This window comes from Lepidochelys kempii, chromosome 6, assembly GCF_965140265.1.
Source record: "Lepidochelys kempii isolate rLepKem1 chromosome 6, rLepKem1.hap2, whole genome shotgun sequence".
NCBI lineage: Eukaryota > Metazoa > Chordata > Testudines > Cheloniidae > Lepidochelys > Lepidochelys kempii.
Genome location: NC_133261.1, coordinates 41,630,774 through 41,648,632, shown reverse-complemented (window position 1 = coordinate 41,648,632; position 17,859 = coordinate 41,630,774). Strand labels below are relative to the sequence as shown.

General features: G+C 42.0%; 1 protein-coding gene across 2 annotated transcripts; it reads left to right on the top strand.

Moving 5' to 3' along the window:
- Nucleotides 1-3,423: 3,423 nt before the first annotated feature.
- Nucleotides 3,424-15,979, top strand: DEPDC7 (DEP domain containing 7). Of its 2 annotated transcripts, XM_073350646.1 has the most exons (9): nucleotides 3,424-3,537; nucleotides 6,298-6,691; nucleotides 8,561-8,688; nucleotides 9,740-9,929; nucleotides 11,971-12,185; nucleotides 14,811-14,953; nucleotides 15,175-15,300; nucleotides 15,410-15,488; nucleotides 15,741-15,979. In XM_073350646.1, the coding sequence occupies exons 1-9, from the start codon at nucleotides 3,465-3,467 to the stop codon at nucleotides 15,953-15,955; spliced, it is 1,563 nt and encodes a 520-aa protein (XP_073206747.1). In that variant the 5' UTR covers nucleotides 3,424-3,464; the 3' UTR covers nucleotides 15,956-15,979. The 2 variants fall into 2 exon arrangements, with proteins under 2 accessions (XP_073206747.1, XP_073206748.1); XM_073350647.1 differs by lacking the exon at nucleotides 15,175-15,300.
- The last annotated feature ends 1,880 nt before the right edge of the window (nucleotides 15,980-17,859 follow it).

The following is a 17,859-nucleotide window of genomic DNA, read 5'->3' as shown; positions in this document are numbered from 1 at the left end:
ATCATTGAAACAAATGCAGCTGGTGGAGAAAAAAAAAGGGACAGCGGTATTTAAAAAGACACATTTTATAAAACAGTGGCTACACTCTTTCAGGGTAAACCTTGCTGTTAACATTACATACATAGCACATGTGCTTTTGTTACAAGGTCGCATTTTGCCTCCCCCTACCGCGTGGCTACCCCCTCAACCTTCCCCCTTCCCTGTGGCTAACAGCGGGGAACATTTCTGTTTAGCCACAGGCAAAAAGCCCAGCAGGAATGGGCTCCTCTGAGTGTCCCCTGAAGAAAAGCACTCTATTTCAACCAGGTGACCATGAATTATATCTCACTCTCCTGAGGATAACACAGAGAGATAAAGAACGGATGTTGTTTGAATGCCAGCAAACATACACTGCAATGCTTTGTTCTACAATGGTTCCCGAGTATGTGTTACTGGCCTGGAGTGGTAAAGTGTCCTACCATGAAGGATGCAATAAGGCTGCCCTCCCCAGAAACCTTTTGCAAAGGCTTTGAGAGTACATCTAGGAGAACCGCGAATGCCAGGGCAAAGTAATCCTTTCACATGCTTGCTTTTAAACCATGTATAGTATTTTAAAAGGTACACTCACCAGAGGTCCCTTCTCCGCCTGCTGGGTCCAGGAGGCAGCCTTGGGTGGGTTCGGGGGGTACTGGCTCCAGGTCCAGGGTGAGAAACAGTTCCTGGCTATCGGAAAAACCGGTTTCTCCGCTTGCTTGCTGTGAGCTATCTACAACCTCCTCATCATCATCTTCTTCTTCGTCCCCAAAACCTGCTTCCGTATTGCCTCCATCTCCATTGAAGGAGTCAAACAACACGGCTGGGGTAGTGGTGGCTGAACACCCTAAAATGGCATGCAGCTCATCATAGAAGTGGCATGTTTGGGGCTCTGACCCAGAGCGGCCGTTCGCCTCTCTGGTTTTCTGGTAGGCTTGCCTCAGCTCCTTCAGTTTCACGCGGCACTGCTTCAGGTCCCTGTTATGGCCTCTGTCCTTCATGCCCTGGGAGATTTTGACGGAGATTTTGGCATTTCGAAAACTGGAACGGAGTTCTGATAGCACGGATTCCTCTCCCCAAACAGCGATCAGATCCCGTACCTCCCGTTCGGTCCATGCTGGAGCTCTTTTGCGATTCTGGGACTCCATCATGGTCACCTGTGCTGATGAGCTCTGCATGGTCACCTGCAGCTTGCCACGCTGGCCAAACAGGAAATGAGATTCAAAAGTTCACAGTTCTTTTCCTGTCTACCTGGCCAGTGCATCTGAGTTGAGAGTGCTGTCCAGAGCGGTCACAATGGAGCACTCTGGGATAGCTCCCGGAGGCCAATACCGTCGAATTGTGTCCACAGTACCCCAAATTCGAGCCGGCAAGGCTGATTTAAGCGCTAATCCACTTGTCAGGGGTGGAGTAAGGAAATAGATTTTAAGAGCCCTTTAAGTCAAAATAAAGGGCTTCATCGTGTGGACGGGTGCAGGTTTACATCGATTTAATGCTGCTACATTTGACCTAAAGTCCTAGTGTAGACCAGGGCTTAGGCTGCAGTTTTCAAAAGAGCCTAAGGCACCCAACTGCAATTGAAATTTAAAGGGAGCTGGATGTCTAATTTCCTTAGGCCCCTTTGAAATTTCCAGCTTTAAACTAGAGCCATTGTTCATACAGGACCTAAATAAATCCATTCTGCTGTAATACATCTGCATTTCATTGACACCTAAGTGTAAATTAAAGGTATCTGGAGCCTGTATCTGCCAGCATCTTGAGGTTTGCCCAAAATCTTCAAGGCTCTACTGGGCAGATGAAAATCTCCACTCAAGAGCTGCCAGCCTTGAGCAAATTGCGATCTGCGTTAAGTAAAGTTTTGCACATGTGTAAACTTAGGCAGGATTGGGCCCAATATTTTTAATAATCTAGAATCAGAAGTTTAATAGCTTTATTTTTCACTTTTAAAATCTCTATAACTTAGTCTCTTTATTTCTAAAATAAACTTACATCGTCTTAGTGTATGTATGTAATTAAAATGCAATTTAAGGCTCTGCGGCTGCTTCTACTTCAATGGTGGAAGTTCTGTTGAAGGCCATAATGCAAGAGGGAAGCTAATACAACATACTGAAAAAGTGTCAGACAAAAGATTCAACAACTTCGCTATCCCTACCAAAAGCAAAGTTCACCTCTTCCCACCCAAGGCAAAAGCCTGTGGAAGTAGGCAGACCTTTCCTTGCAGCCCTGGTCAACAAACTATGGTTCTTTCACACCAAATAAAAAGACTTTGTAAGATGCACTGAAAAATCAGTAAAATGCGAGTGACATACAGTTTTGGATAGATGAGTAAATACTTGATGTCTCTTAAACAATAAAAAATGCTCTTCTATCTGTTTATCACGTGTTCATCTAAAATCACTTGCAAGATTTACTAGGAGTTGGCTTTCATGTTGTGGTTGGCCAGTTTGGAATTATGCGAGACCTTGATCTTTGTTTGTTGAGTCTGTCCCCTTTTATTATTTTGTTAATCTAAAACATTCTTACAGAGTAAATGGGCTAACCTGATTATGCTTGTGTTGTGACAGGGTTCTATATTCTCCTGTTAGGAGTATAAGATGAAGACTTTATTGCGGTTGAGAGGCATTTGAAATATTACAGCTCTCTACTGCTGTTTTTTAACAGGTTGTAATTTTATCCAGCTAAAACTATAATTAAATAAACAGCATTTAGCATTTAGCTAAAATCACAAAAACGTATAATTAAATAAAGAGCATTTTTTATCACAAAAAATAGTGTAAGAAGTAGAAATACTAACCTTTTCATGAACAAAAAATAATTTTTGCTGATGATCCCCCTGCTACTTCCAGAAACTGAACCACATACACGAGCCAACAGTTAAACATTATATATTTTTAAAATACTGACAGAGGCGGGCCCAGGACTTTGGAGAAATTTTGAATGTATGCGAACTGCCTCGCAGTAACATGTCAGCTCTCTTCCCCCCCCCACCCCCCCAAACCCACCACTGCAACCTGAAGACAAGCCCGCGCGCCTGCCTGCGGTGCTAAAAGTCCTTACATGGGCAGGGAGCCGTTTCCCTGAGCGCCTGGTTTTGATTGTATTATAACGGGCTGTCCCGTTTTAAATTATGTTTCCCCTTCTCCTTCAGCTGGGGCGGTGGAAAGAAGGGAGACTGGAAAACCGGCACTGGGGGCGGAGCAGGTGGACGCGGGAAGCGGGGGCTCATTCCCCCCGGCACTGGGGTGCGGACACGGGCCCTGCCCCGCCCACGCTGCCTGTACCTCGCGGGGCCTGGCATGCGGGGCGGATACACTGGGGGCGGAGCGGGGCCTAGCTAAGCCAATGGGGAGGGGGGCGCTGCTCAGGAAGGCTCCGCCCACGTCCTCGGCTAGATCCCAGCCGGGCCGGCGGCCGCGGGCGCAGTCGGCTCGCGGCGCTGGGAGCGGCCGGACATGGCCGGCGTGCGGGAGAAGGCGGCAGCTTTGAATCTCTGCGCTGTGTACAGCCCGGCGAACAAGCCCCCGGGTACGGGCCGGGGCCGGGGCCGGGGCCGGGGCCGAGGGGGGGCCGGGGTGAGTGGGAAACACCGCGGGGGGAGCCGAGCCGAGGCGTGACCCGCACGCTGCCCTCGCTCAGCCCCGCGGTCCCGTCTCCGCACGCACCCGCGTGAAAAGCTGCTGGGAGCGGGGATGTGTCTGCGCAGAGGGAGCAGCGGGGGGGGGGACATGTCCTTGAACCTGTGGAGGCGGTGCCTGCCTGAGGCTCTTCTCGCCCCCCAGCAGTCTCCCTGCAGTTAGGTCTGAGGGCGCTTTCCCCAGGCCTGCAAGGGTGGGGCTCACGCAGGTGTGTCTTCGGTGCCCCAAACCCATTCTCTGTGGAGGTGTCTCTGCCCGGGGGGAAATCTCCCTGTCCCCAACGACCCTAGAAGTTACCCTCTTCCCTTTGGCCAGAGCCTGGCATTGTGAGGGAGGGGCGATGAGGGGATCTAGTGTGGGTATGAGCAAGTAACAGTCAACTCCATCCTGCGGGGGCGAAGGGGAGTTGTGTACTCTGACCCTGGCACAGCATACTGTGGTGTCACTGTTTTTTATCCTGGTATCTGAGATGTACCTGACCCTAGCAGCACTGCTCCCTCGCTGGGTAGGATATGCAACTGGCTGACTCCTTGTCCTATTGACAGTATTTCAGAACTTGCCTGGAGTTTCCTGAGTCCCAAACTCCTGGAGAAAAGTGTTTCTGCATAAGAGGCTAAGCATCTCTGGGTTATATTCCACAGCTGCACAAGCTGCAAATTGAGACTCTAGTTTTGTCTCTAGTAACTTGTATAGATTCATAGGTACTTACAGACTGCAATCAAGTCATCCCTTAACCTGCTCTTTGTTAAGCTAAATTGATTCAGCTGCTCAAGTCTGTCACTGTAAGACTAGTTTGCTAATCCTTTAATTATTCTTGCAGCTCTTCTCTGAACCCTCTCACTCCTATTCTGGATTCCTCGGTTTACATGTCCAAGAATTGCATTAGCCCTTTTGGCCAGAGCATCACCTTGGGAGCTCCTGTTGAGCTGATTATCCACCACAGCTCCTAAATCTTTTTCAGAGTCACGGCTTCTCAGTATAGTCCTCCACCCCCTGTAAAGGTGGCCTGCGTTATTTGTTCCTAGATGCTTATGGTTTTCATTTAGCCATATTAAAACACACACTGTTTGCTTGTGCCCAGTTTACCAAGCAATTCGTATCCCTTCGTGTCAGTGACCTGTTTTTATTATTTACCACTCCCCCAATTTTTGTGTCATCCACAAACATTATCAGTGCTGATTTGTAACTTGTAATCTCATTTAAAAAAAAATCAAGTTAGATGGGATCTGTTTTCCATAAGCCCATATCATTGGCATTAATAATAATACCCTCTTTTAATTCTTAACTGAGTCCTGTATCAGCTGCTTTGTTATCTTTCCCAGGATCAGACTGACAGGCCTATAATCACCGAGGACATCTGGTTTATCCTTTTTTAAATGTTGGCACAGCATTAGATTCTTTTCCCCACTTCCCTCCCCCCCATCCCCCAGTCTTCTGGAACTTCCCCAGCATTCCAAGACTTCTTGAAATTAACATTAACCTGATTTGTTGACCAGGATTATGAATGTGATGCCTCTCTGCTCCCATCTCCTTCGTACCAGAGGGTACTGAAACATAAATTGACATCAGCAGCTTTCTACTGAGCAGTTATTTTTTCAAATGTCCGCTTTATTAGATTCAGAGTAGCAGCCATGTTAGTCTGTATCCACAAAAAGAACAGGAGTACTTGTGGCATTTTAGAGACTAACAAATTTATTAGAGCATAAGCTTTCGTGAGCTACAGCTCACTTCATCGGATGCATAAAGTGGAAATATAGTAAAAATAGATATATCTATATACACATACAGATAAATTGGAAGTTACCATACAAACTGTGAGAGGCTAATTAGTTGAGCTATTATCAGCAGGAGACAAAAACTTTTGTAGTGATAATCAAGATGGCCCATTTATTATTGTTAACTTTGAGCTGAATTTTGAGTTTATCAGTCAATGAATATTGCTGCTACCAGGGTATGTACTGCTGGATAGCCATGACTGACCCAGTGGATGTTGACAGTACTTTCTTAACTCCTGAATTTTGCTTCCACAAGTGAAACAGGGCCATATATTTAATAAAAGGGGAGATGCTATATGATCCGTTTGGCTGCTTGTGGAAATTAGTATGTGTAAACGCTACATAGGTTTGGGGTGCATGTGTATACTTGCGAGGATGTGTTCCCTTCCTGTATTGGTGGGCTTTCTATCAGAAATCTGTATGAAAATTAACATGGTTAACATATCCTGTTGGCAACCATAGCAGAGAAGCCAGGGAGTTCCAAACATGCAACTGCTGGGATTATAGGGTCCATAGTTTTTTAACTTGATGGTGGTTTTAAATTCTGTAGAAGATAAATGTCTGTGTAAGTGGTCCCCTATATATATCTCATGTTGGTTGTCAGTGGTGTCTTGAACAAGGTACTTTGAGTGGAAAATCACAGGACGCTACCAGTTAAGGGGCAGGAGAACTTTAGCTGTGAATAAGTAGCAGGCTGAGGTGCTGGGGGAAAGAGCATGCATGAAACCAGTATACTACATTTGCCTTTTTTTTTTCTTGGCTGAGTGATAGTCTGCTCTGAAGAGAGTATATAATTCTGAAAAACTGCAGAGCAAGCTATTGGCAAATCACAGTAAATGCCGTTACTAATGCTTTCCCTGTCCTTCCGCCATTAGGTTTCAGCTTAGCACAAAAGCCATTTGGAGCAACATATGTATGGAGCAGCATCATCAATGCTCTTCAGACTCAAGTGGAAGTGAAAAAGCGGCGACAGAACCTGAAATACTTTAATAACTGTTTTATTGGCTCTGATGCAGTGGATGTCATCTTTGCTCATCTCCTCCAGAACAAATATTTTGGGGATGTCGATATTTCCCGTGCTAAAGTAGTGCGAGTGTGTCAAGCACTGATGGATTACAAAGTGTTTGAGGCAGTTTCAACTAGAGTCTTTGGAAAAGACAAACGGTCCATGTTCGAAGATAGTAGCTGCAGCCTCTATAGATTGACAAATGTACCTAGCCCAGAAGACAGTCCATTTGAGAGAGAATATGTGCATTGTACCCATCAAAGGTTAGTACTTAATGATATGCAAAGATAAGATGCTTTGCAGTGGGGAAATAATGCTATTTTTTGTGGTTTGTGTATTTAGTTTTTCTTGAAAGGCATCCAGCTAATCTCTTCCATCCACAAAATGAGTACAGCATGGGTGGTTGTTACCTGTTGGAACCATATCTTCAAATGAGAAAGTTCAGTCTCTATGTCGGTTCAGCCCTTGCCATCTCTGTCCAAGAAGTCACAAGGACTGAAATCAAGGAGCTAGTTGTGGGGAGGAGGAGATGGGATGTTTATCCACTAAGTGGATTGAGACCATCAGTCTCATCTAATGGAGGTATCTGATCACTAATCACATGGAATAATGTTCAGTCACTGCAATTCTGGTATGGATTTATGCTAGTAATCCAGAGGTTGTCTCATTACCAATTGACTGAGCCATGTAGTCCCCAAGAAAAACTGCAAAATTATTACTGTCTTGCCACTTTTGGAAGTCCCTAGCTGTTAAAAAGATTTGTGTAAATTAGGCCCCAAATTTACTGTTTTAAACCCCGAAAACAACTACTTTTATGTATACAGAGGTCTGTCTTCTGAGTAGCTGCACTTATGGCCCACAGTTCTGCAAAGTTTGCACATGCAATCAGAAAGCGAGACTAATGCGGTTAGTCTTGCTGTCCAGAGTTAGATAAATGGAAAAAAATTATTACCATTTTAAAACATTATACATATTCCTGTGTTGATGAATGTTTGAAGAAATTTGCTTTATAAAAGTTGTTGGGCCAAATTCATCCCTGGCATAATTGCACTGCCTTTATTTTTGGGATGAATTTGGCCCATTATCTTCTATAAAGCAGTCCTTTACTTCCTATTTCTAGCTGCTTAAAGCAGAAATGAGTGGCCAGCTGGAGTTGCTATGGTATTTCTCCCATCATGTGGTGGATAGCTGAAAAGAGGGAAAGACACTTAAATCCAGTAGGCCATGACTGGAATCGAGTAAAATATGGAGGTGGGTGGAGAGGGAGCAGGGACAGAATGGCTAACAGCCTACAAACATTTGTGTTCATGTTAAGTTTGTCTCACAGGCTGTTTCCGTACTGCCTTAGCAATGATGTGTTCCCACCTCTTATTGCTTCACAAACTATATCCTAATCCCAACAAATCCTTCACCGGGGGTGTGTGCTGTGTCTGGAACATCCCGTTCTCCTGTTTTTTCTCCCATTTTTCAGGGGTCATTTTGGAAGAGAACTCCCTGCTGCTTCAGAGGGACCTGCCAATTCCAGGCCTGAAAGGGGAGGCAATAGTGAACCAGTACACGCGCTCATGGCTCTTAGCTGGGTCCTGATAAGTGGCTGCGTCTATATGTGCTGCCTGTGGCTACAGTGAAGGCAGAAAAGCTTTCCAAACAGTGCACTGCTTTTGTGCTCCGTGATATCTGTGCAGCCTAGGATGGAGGGTCGTGGCAGTGAGCTAGGGATATTGGTGACTTGCTTTCTTCCCTCCTCTATAGCACTCTGTGCAGCTTTGTCACTTGGTGCTGCTCTGTTTTACTCCATGAACAAGTAGTGAGGAAGTGAAATGAATGTCAGTTTCCCTTGCATAGTTCAAACTGGAGCAGAGCAATGAGAGCAAAGGGAATTTTAACAAGAAGCTCAGAGGCACTTTTACTCTACTTTCGTCAGTCTTTAGGAGTTTTATGCTCTCTTCTGCCTGCCCCTCCCCTGCCGTTATTCTGCAGAAGCATTCAATGAGATTTTTAAAAATAAAGCTCTTTATTAATTGGCACCAAGCGTAGTCACGGTTTCATGTGTATAGATTTGATTTTTAATAAGTAAATGGGCCCTTATTTCTGAAGTCCTGATATTGGATCACCCTTTCTCTTTGTCTCAGACTTGAGAAAATGGCATTTAATCCTCTTCCAGTCAAATCTGAAAGCTTAGAAGATCTCTGGGAAAACTTGAGTCTAAAACCTGCTAATGCTCCTGAAGTAAACCTCTCTGCACGTTTGTCTCGTCAAGGTAAGCCAAATAAGATGTCCCAACTACTTGTGGGGCAAAGAGGAAGGACTAATACTAACACGACAGGCATACACCTTTCCGTCTTAAATTGGAGGAAAGATGTTAAGCTAGACTCTCTTCAGTGTTTGTTATGAAACTCAAAGTTCAAAACACAAGGAGAACATTGTGCGCTGAAGTTTTGTTTTAGCTTAGATTTTAACAGAGATCCGTTATCTCCAGTTTAAACAATACATCAGTGTAGAAATTTCTGAGGGAGAACACGCTACTGTCACTGGCTGGCACAGATTCAAACTGGAGTCAGAAATCTTCCCTGTTTGTCCGTTAACATCTTAAGATACAGTCATACTTCATCATAGACCTAACTCATTGTTGTTCGAACCCTTTTCTTATCCCGCAAAATGTGCATATGCTCTACCCAGTCTCCAAACTTCCCCCTTAATTGCTTTATATGAGAGTGCTTAAAATGGTGGCTGACAGTTCGTGTTTTCTCACTCAGTTTAAACTGTTGGTAAAATTTAGATTTTTGGATTATTGCTAGATGTTTCCTTCTCTTGGCTTGATTCAAATATACTTCCTGGAAACTACAGTAGACAGGTCTTTTAGTTTTCAGTTATGGAAGCCCTAAAAGTGGTAGGGATCTTCAGCTAAGAGTCATTGTTTGAGCTTTAAAATCTTCAACAAACCTTTCTTTCTTCAGAAGGCCCTGTGAGTATGGATTACCTGACTTGATTCCTTATCTATGACAAAGATTGCTTGCAAGTTAGAGTACAAAAAATGTAAAGCATTTCAGACTTATCCAAAGGTAATTCTCCTACTCTAACAGCTAACTAAACAAATTCTTTTCTCTTGCTGTGATAAAATGCCCTTAAAGTTGATAAGAAACCCACTCCTTGTTACTGGAACCGGGATAAGAAACCCACTCCTTGTTACTGGAACCGGGTGCTAAGAGAACACTGAAGTCTGTTAGAGGAAAGAAAAATATTGTAACTTTCTTGACTCTTCACTTCACTAGCAGGATCTCACTGTCTTTATATGCTCCAACCCCTCCCAGTTATTAATGAAGTATGGCAAGAACAAACAATTGCTCGTCTGCTGCAGCTTGTGGACCTTCCACTTCTTGACTCTTTACTTGAACATCAAGGGGTTAGGTCCAAGCTTCCCCAACCCAAGAAGGAGGCGGGATGCATCATCACAAGCAACTACATAGACAGAGAAATTCTCAAGGCTTTCAGTGACTCTCAGTAAGTAGAAACTTATTTAACTGTGAGAGCAGGAAGCATTTCTGGACTGTTCTCTTCCTAAGTCACATAGAAACCTAGCACAAATGGGCCTGTTGTTGATTCATCCATAGGCATGACTGTAATAAGCATAATAAAATCAGCCTCCTTTATTGCATGAAAGACAACAGGCATGGATGGTATCTATTGACTGGGTTGAATAGTGATATAGTTTGATCACTATAGTTCGATATAGATCAGACCATTACTGCTGATCCCTGGAAGGTCTCTGAAAGCACTGATAGTTAAGTAAGGAACAAAAGTGCCCAAATGTCTTAAAATAAACTTTTAAAATGGCAGCAAAATACCACTGTTTTTTCATTTGACTTAGCAAAGTTGGTGAATTCTCCAGTAAGGGCTACCTTATTACATGGAGATGTAAACACTCAAAATAGGGTTTAATTTTCCAACACTTGTAGATTGTGAGCAACATGCAACACAAGTCAAGAAGCTGTTGGACAGAAATGGAGACTAGACCTGGGACTGTGTTTAATGATTTCTCCAGGACAGAGAGATAAGCTTGTCCATCGGCCACCTTCAATTATGGTCTCTTTTATTCTAAGTAAAGGGGTTTCTACACATGGTGAATTGACTTTTTTAGCCAATCATCCTTTTAGTGTGAGGTGTTAGGAACTCTGGTTTGATAGGAAACTTTTAAGTTGAGTCTATAGCAGTGGTCCCCAAACTGTGGGGCATGCCCCACAAGGAGGGCATGGAAGAATGTTCAGGGAGTGCATAGCTGGGCTTGGGCCAGCCCCCGCAGGAGATGGGGAGGGCCCTCTGGCTGGCTAGACCCCAACCCAAGATTCCCTGCTGAACCAACTGTGCAGTAATGGAGGGGGATGTGTGTGGACAGATTCCATTACTGGTAAAGGGGGGTGCAATAGGAAAAGTTTGGACACCACTTGTCTATGGGGAATTAGAGTTATAACTTATCCTCTTCTGCTGAGTATTCCAGATAGATATGTCGTTGGAATTACAGCAAATAGTGGAAAATCAGCTGGAAAATAATTAGGCGCACTCTCCTTTTTAATATTAAAGTATTAACAGTGTAATCTTGTAATGTAGTTTATTTTTAATGAAGGGCTTGGTCGTAATTGTGTATTACTGCTGTGTCAACTCCCTGAGGTTTCAAAAGGTTAGCATTGTTCAGCATGGAATTAAACTTCTCACACCTGAAGTATGCAAATACAAAAAGCATGCTGAGGTATGCAGTAAGCCAACATCATCTGCCTTGAAATTTATTAAATGTAGTTTTTAAGGGTTAGCACTTCTGATCAGAATAGGTGCTGGTAAGTTATTTCTGAGTGGGGAGAAATTAATTAGACAAAAAAAGAAGAGCACCTGCTTAGAGATGACAGTGAGGATAGGTAACATAAAATGTTTTCTTTAACCATACTGCACAACAAAAAAAGAACCTAAAACTAAGTATGGCTGTATAATTCCTTCTTTTGGATTCTGGAAACTCTTAATCAACCATGAGTGAGCAGACTAAAAATCTCTTCAGTGTACTTAAGAGATTTCAAATCCTTAATCATTAGTTTAAAAATGTCTTAGCAGACTATACAATTTCAGGCTATTAAAAATATGTATTGAAACCTGTCCTTATCTGTTAAGATCAGATCAAAGTTGAGGAATCTCTGATCAGGTCTGGTAATTACACCTCATACATAGAATGCCACTTTGACCTTGTCCAGCTAAATGAGATTACAAGTACTTCAAGCAGAAGGAATCCTAAACTCCGATCTTGAAAAGCAAATAATGGAGGAACAGACGTTTAAACCCTTAACTTTGATCCTAACTCTCAGTCTAGGTTCTTAGGCTTTGCCCGTTACTATATCATCTGAGCACCAAACATATTTTCATTTACTTGTTTGAACATTTACATGAATGTATTTGCAGAGTCTTTTGTCCTCTGGAGACAAAATTCAGCTGGCTGACTGTTTCATGTCTGTATCTTCATAGAATTATTTCTTGATCTTTGGATAATGGTCTTTCTTTCTAGGACTGATGAGTGGCTCTCTGCAGCAATAGATTGCTTGGAGTATCTTCCAGATCAAATGGTGGTGGATATAAGCAGAAATTTGCCTAGTCAACCTGATAAAGCAGACGCATGGAAACTACTGCTGTTTGATACCATTGGTAGATACTACAGCCAAAAGAAGGAGCCACTGTTAAGCCATGCGTCTGACATCCACACAGGAATTACAGAGCTGTTGGGTAAGTGAAATGAAATGAAGCTGAGATCCCAGGCTCATCTGGTGAGTGGACAGCAGGACTGGGTACATAGCTGTCAGGTTTCAGGTTTGACTGCTGTGCTACAAAGGTATAAACTCTAGTCCTAAAAAACTAAGCCTATGTCGGCAAAACTTAGTTGCTCAGGGGTGTGAATATTCCACCCCCAGGGCAACATAAGTTAGACACTGACATAAGTATTCATGTGCACAGTGCTATGTCAGCAGGAGAGCTTCTCCTGCTGACATAGCTTATGCTGCTTGCGTGGGTGGATGGATAAATATAAAAAAATATATATTTTTATGCCAACGGGAGAGCTCTCTCCTGTCAGAGTATCTTCTCCACATGTGATGCAGCCATGCAGCTGTACTTAAGCAGCGGTGCATCTGTGGCCTAAATTTTGAGTAAGAGAACTCTAACTTAGGAGCTTCAAGGCCAGATTGTCTACACCTGTGCAAAGTGGGCATGAAACTCTAACTTTTTGATGTGACTGTATTTTATACAGGTGTAAATGACTACGCAAGATGTAAAGCAGTAGAGAATCAGGCCTAAGTTACCATCTCTACTTCCATACAACTTCATTTTGTCATATCTGTATTCGTTCATTAGAATTTACCAAGTGTTCTTTTAAGCCTAGTTTGGTTTTCGTTAGGTAGATATGTGTATAGCTCACTAGTGGCTCCCCCCACCCCACACTGTGGATAATATATTTCATTTAAAAATACTTCAGAGGTGAATAACCTAATACGATTCACTTTAAATATGGCTATTAGCCAGGATGGGCAGGGATGGTGTCCCTAGCCTCTGTTTACCAGAAGCTGGGAATGAGCAACAGGGAATGAGTCACTTGATGATTACCTGTTCTGTTCATTCTCTCTGGAGCACCTGGCATTGGCCACTGTTGGCAGACAGGATACTGGGCTAGATGGACCTTTTGGTCTAACCCAGTATGGCCATTCTTATGATTATCTCTACCATCTCCTCCAGCTGCTTCCACCATCACTGCCTTTAGTCTTTTCTAGGTTTAGCTTGAGCCAGCTCATTCTCATCCATGCCCCTAACTTGACTAGACTTTACCTGAAGTGCATCATCTGAATCAGACAAGATCGAGGCATACAGCGGGGAGTCATCAGCATACTGAAAACAAAGAGCCCCATCTCTCTTTACCAATCCTCTTCTGAAGTGTGCCACTTGCTATTCAGAGAGTTACTGGAGGAGATTATCTTAGTCTTGTGTAAATTAACTTTTAAATATTAAGTTCAATTGGTGCCAGCAAGAACTTCAGAAGTAATTCCCTTTGAAGACTCTACACAATGCAATGTCTGGCACAACTGGAGGTCATGCTGATATATTAGCTATTTTTTGTAAAGTTGCCAAAGTTGGTTGTAATGTTGACTTTACAATTCAATCTTATTTTGTGGAATGTAAATTGCTAATTGAAGTTGACAAAGTGAGATCTCTTAAATATGAGTGTAGAGAGTTCAGGTGTGGAATGTTCTACAATGGCAAGCCAAACAGACCTGTCACCAGACTTGTCAATGCTGATTATCATGGTACAGGTGGAAAACACCTGTAATCCAAGTGTCCAGGTCCGGGGGCGGAATTGCTAAAGATTGTTTGAGCATAAATGCAGCCTGATCGGGGGCAATGATCATGTGTCATTTAAGAATACTGAAGAAATTAAGGCAAAGTGGCCTGTGAAATCATTCAGTGCATAGAATTCTATAGAAACTGCCAGAAGTAACACAAATGCAAAAATGAAATTATTTCAGTTGGGTGGTTTGTTTAGTTTTGTGTTTATCTCTTTGTCTCTGTTAGTATGCATCCTGTTGCCTTACAGGTTCAAAGCTGGTATATAATTTAAATATTTTTAAATCAATTGATAGAGAAATATTTTCCATTATAAACCTCAAATCTGTATAAATCTATTTACGGCTGCATAATCTAATGGAAAAAAATTGTTTGCTTGCATAGAGACAGATTACTCCTAAATTTTAATACAAGAATCAATTACCTTTCTAAAACAGGAGCAGAGTGAAAGAGAAACTTGCTGTTCGCACTGTGGATACGCTTAGGCCTGGTCTATGCTACAGAGTTAGGTTGACGTAAGGCAGCCTACATAGACCTAATTCTGTAAGCATCTACACTGAAACATAGCTCCCGCTGATGTAACTCGTGCACTATGCTGACTTAACTCCACCTCTGTGAGAGGCGTAGCGCTATGGTCAACGCAGTGTCAGTGCAGACACTTGTGTTGCTTATGGCAACTGTTGTTGCTTTTCAGAAGCCATTGCACAATGCCCCACACTGACGGTTAAATCGGTGCAAGCGCTCCTGGCAAGGATGCACACCGCTGACGCAAGGAGTGTAGTGTGGACATACAAAAGTCATTTGATTACTGTGGTGGCTCTGTGTCAGTGTAACTTTGGTCAACTCAATTTGGTAATGTAGACTTGCCCTTAGTCTCTGCTTAGATATGTCTAGTTTAATGGATAACTTTATCTGTTTTTGTTGGTTAATTTACTAAAAATTAATGTTTCTGGACTTTGATCTTTCAAAAAAGATATATAATAGGAGCATGAACCTATTCAACTTTGTGTTTTGTCCCAGTGAATGGAAAGACAGAACCAGCTTTAGAAGCAATTCAACTCTACTTGAAGCTTTTGGATAGTCAAACTAGAGAGGAGTTTAGGAGGCTGTTGTACTTCATGGCTATTGCAGCACATCATTCTGAGTTCAAGTTGCAGAAAGAGGTAAATTTAATGTCCAAGATTTCTAGCACTTTTATAACTTCCAGCAGACTTGTAATATCTGTGGGGGGGTTACCTCTGTCTCTTCATATAATTTAATGTTGAAAGACCGTACACTAAAAAAGTACGGTAAAATGAACAAGGTAATGCTTTCTTGTTAACCATACTTAGTAAATAAGAAAACTATAGCACTACCCTCTGACTATTGTCACTCTATTTTGTAGAGTGACAACAGGATGGTTGTAAAAAGAACATTCTCTAAAGCTATTGTCAACAATAAAACTTTATCCAAAGGAAAAACTGACCTCCTCATTTTGTTCTTGGTGGACCAGCAAAAAGACGTTTTAAAGGTAAGGCTGAGAAAGCAGCCACCTTAGACAATTGAACTAAACTACATCTCAAATCTACCTAAAACATTAACCATAGAAAATGTTTATATTTTCTACTCTCTCGTTCAAGATCCCAGCAACATTACATAAAATGGTTAGTGATAAGCTGATGGCTGTACAACAAGGACAAGATCCTAATAAGGATACAGGTAAGTGTCTTAAAATTGCCTTTTAGACTATACATAATGTGTTTTAAAAGTCACTCTCTTTGTAATCTGGACAAATACGTAATCTCACTAAAACTGCAGCCTAAGACTGCATCAAAGGATCCTTTTTAAAACTGGGTGTGTCATGAAAGGTACAGAACCATCTTAAAGGCAAACATGCCTGTAAAATCTACAGGATGGCTAATTCTGTCCTATTGCTTGTAAATTATCTGACTGTCTTTCACATGTCTTTAGGCTACACCTTCTGCCAGAAACTTGATCAAAGTGAATATCACTACAGTGTTCAGAAGACCACAAAAGCTGAGCTGTTATCTTTGCTAAAAACTATTGATGAAGATACAAAAATCTCTGCCAAGGAGAGAAAGAAGCTGCTAGGTCAATTTCATAGTAGCAATCCAACTATTTTCATGCAATACTTTGGTGACAGAGTTACTAATATGTGTGTGTAATTTAAAATTAAAGAAATTGTAATCTGTACAGTAGTTTTCAAAACACTAATGTCTTTTTTAAAGATTTTGTATTCATCCACATAATAAAATTATTTTGAAGATGAATGGAATTTACAAGTAATTAATCAAATTATAAACTATAAACTTGGTCTTCAGTTGCTTTTATAAAGCAGCTGATATTTATGAAACAGTCTGAGTGCTCATTTTAAATTTTTGTTGCTGAATTGCCAAAACAATGGCAGTGAAATCTGAAACGAAGAATCCCAACCCCTGTATTATTTTTAATATTACTTTCTTCAAACATGGAAGTAAAGTTCTGTGACAATGGAAAGTGAGTCACTTAGCAAAAGTATTTACTTCTGGCTGCCTGGGACTGGTTTTTTTGGGGGGGAGGGGTATTTCCCCTCCTCCAGCAATTTTTTTGGTCTTGAATCTTAGTCTAATCTAACTGCCCTTGTAAGACATAGTTCAAGGTAACCTGTCTTTCCTTTTTTTTTAACCAATGCAGTACCACAGTAGTCTAGAAAATTGTGTAAACACTTGTTTAGTATTCCACAACCTGTATCAAACTAATTGAACTCTCATCATGTTAAGATGACTAATTGTGCCAATTTAAGCTTAATGGGGGAATGACTTGATCATTAAGGGCCTGATCCTGCTGTGTACCCTCAACTCCCATTGACTTTAATGGCTTTAGAGTTGCTGTAGAAAAGATAATATTCAGTTGTAGCTGGATATCAACTGGTTTAGCAGAAAAGCTTATTTTTTTAAGTGAATTGATTGAGTGCTGAAACCACCTTTATTGCATTCTGGGGAAAAACAAACTAGGTGTGAGGTAGTAGGATTCAAGACTCCCTACCCTTCCCTCCCCCTTCCTAGTCCCTCTTCAAATTTTCTAGTCCCTCTTCTTCACACCTATTTGAGGCAAAGAATAATTGTTTCCTCTCCTTTCTAGAAGGTGACATAAAAAGCAAGAGTTACAAAGAGGTAGTTATCCATTTTGAAAAAGCTTTGGTAGCAAGTGACAAGGCTTATTTTTGTCAAGCAATATTAATATTGCTACACTTTTAACACGCCGGTTTTAACCTGCTATTACTATCCTAGCTCTGTGGGAACTGTTTGTGCCCATTTGTACCAAATTTGTTCTAAGAGCTTCCTCTCTTCAAACTGCCTTAATAGTTGATGTAATAGGGCAAGAAATACCATGTGTAGACAACTGTCAGTCTGAGTGTCTCAACTAATTTTACACATACTTTAGAGTATTTTCACATAAAGAACAGCTGATATTGAGTAATCTGGGGTTGCGTGTAAGGAAAAACCCAATAATACTTTAGTTCTTGAGAGGGAAGATATTGTCTAGAACATAATGACTTTCAAAGACTATCCAGGCTTAAGTACATTCCTTTTCTTTATTTGGCTATAGATTTTTGGAGAATATGTAACTGTATATACTGCACTGATACCTCCCCCTCCCCCCCTTTTTTTAAATTCAGGAACTTAATTTAAAGCAATGCTCCCTAAATCGCACCCTTCCTTACTCCTATCCAGGGGAGATACGGACAGGGGTTAGAGGCTGGCAGCTGGGGTCATAGGTGGGGGCGGAACTGGGTGGTGCTCCCGCCCTGCCCCCCATGGGGGCTGGCCTGGGCTCCCCACCTCCTGAACATTCCTGTACAACCCACCCCACAGTTTGGAGACCTCTGATTTAGAGCCCTTATTCAAATATCTGATTATTGGAAAAGGCAGAAATAGTAGTAAATAAAGTGGGGAAATCCATAACAATGGTCCAGAATTCCATTAGAAAAAATAATTATTTACCTTTTCTTTCCAAAAACCAGACTACATTGTGATGGAGTGTAAACCCCCCTACTGGCACTGAAACAGTTAAAGGGAGCTCATTTAGT

Excerpts from the sequence above, each read along its gene's own strand:
- DEPDC7 (XM_073350646.1), top strand. The coding sequence starts at position 3,465 with ATGGCCGGCGTGCGGGAGAAGGCGGCAGCTTTGAATCTCTGCGCTGTG. Across the intron at positions 8,689-9,739 it reads TGCACGTTTGTCTCGTCAAG|TTATTAATGAAGTATGGCAA; the intron begins GTAAGCCAAATA and ends AACCCCTCCCAG. Across the intron at positions 12,186-14,810 it reads AGGAATTACAGAGCTGTTGG|TGAATGGAAAGACAGAACCA; the intron begins GTAAGTGAAATG and ends GTTTTGTCCCAG.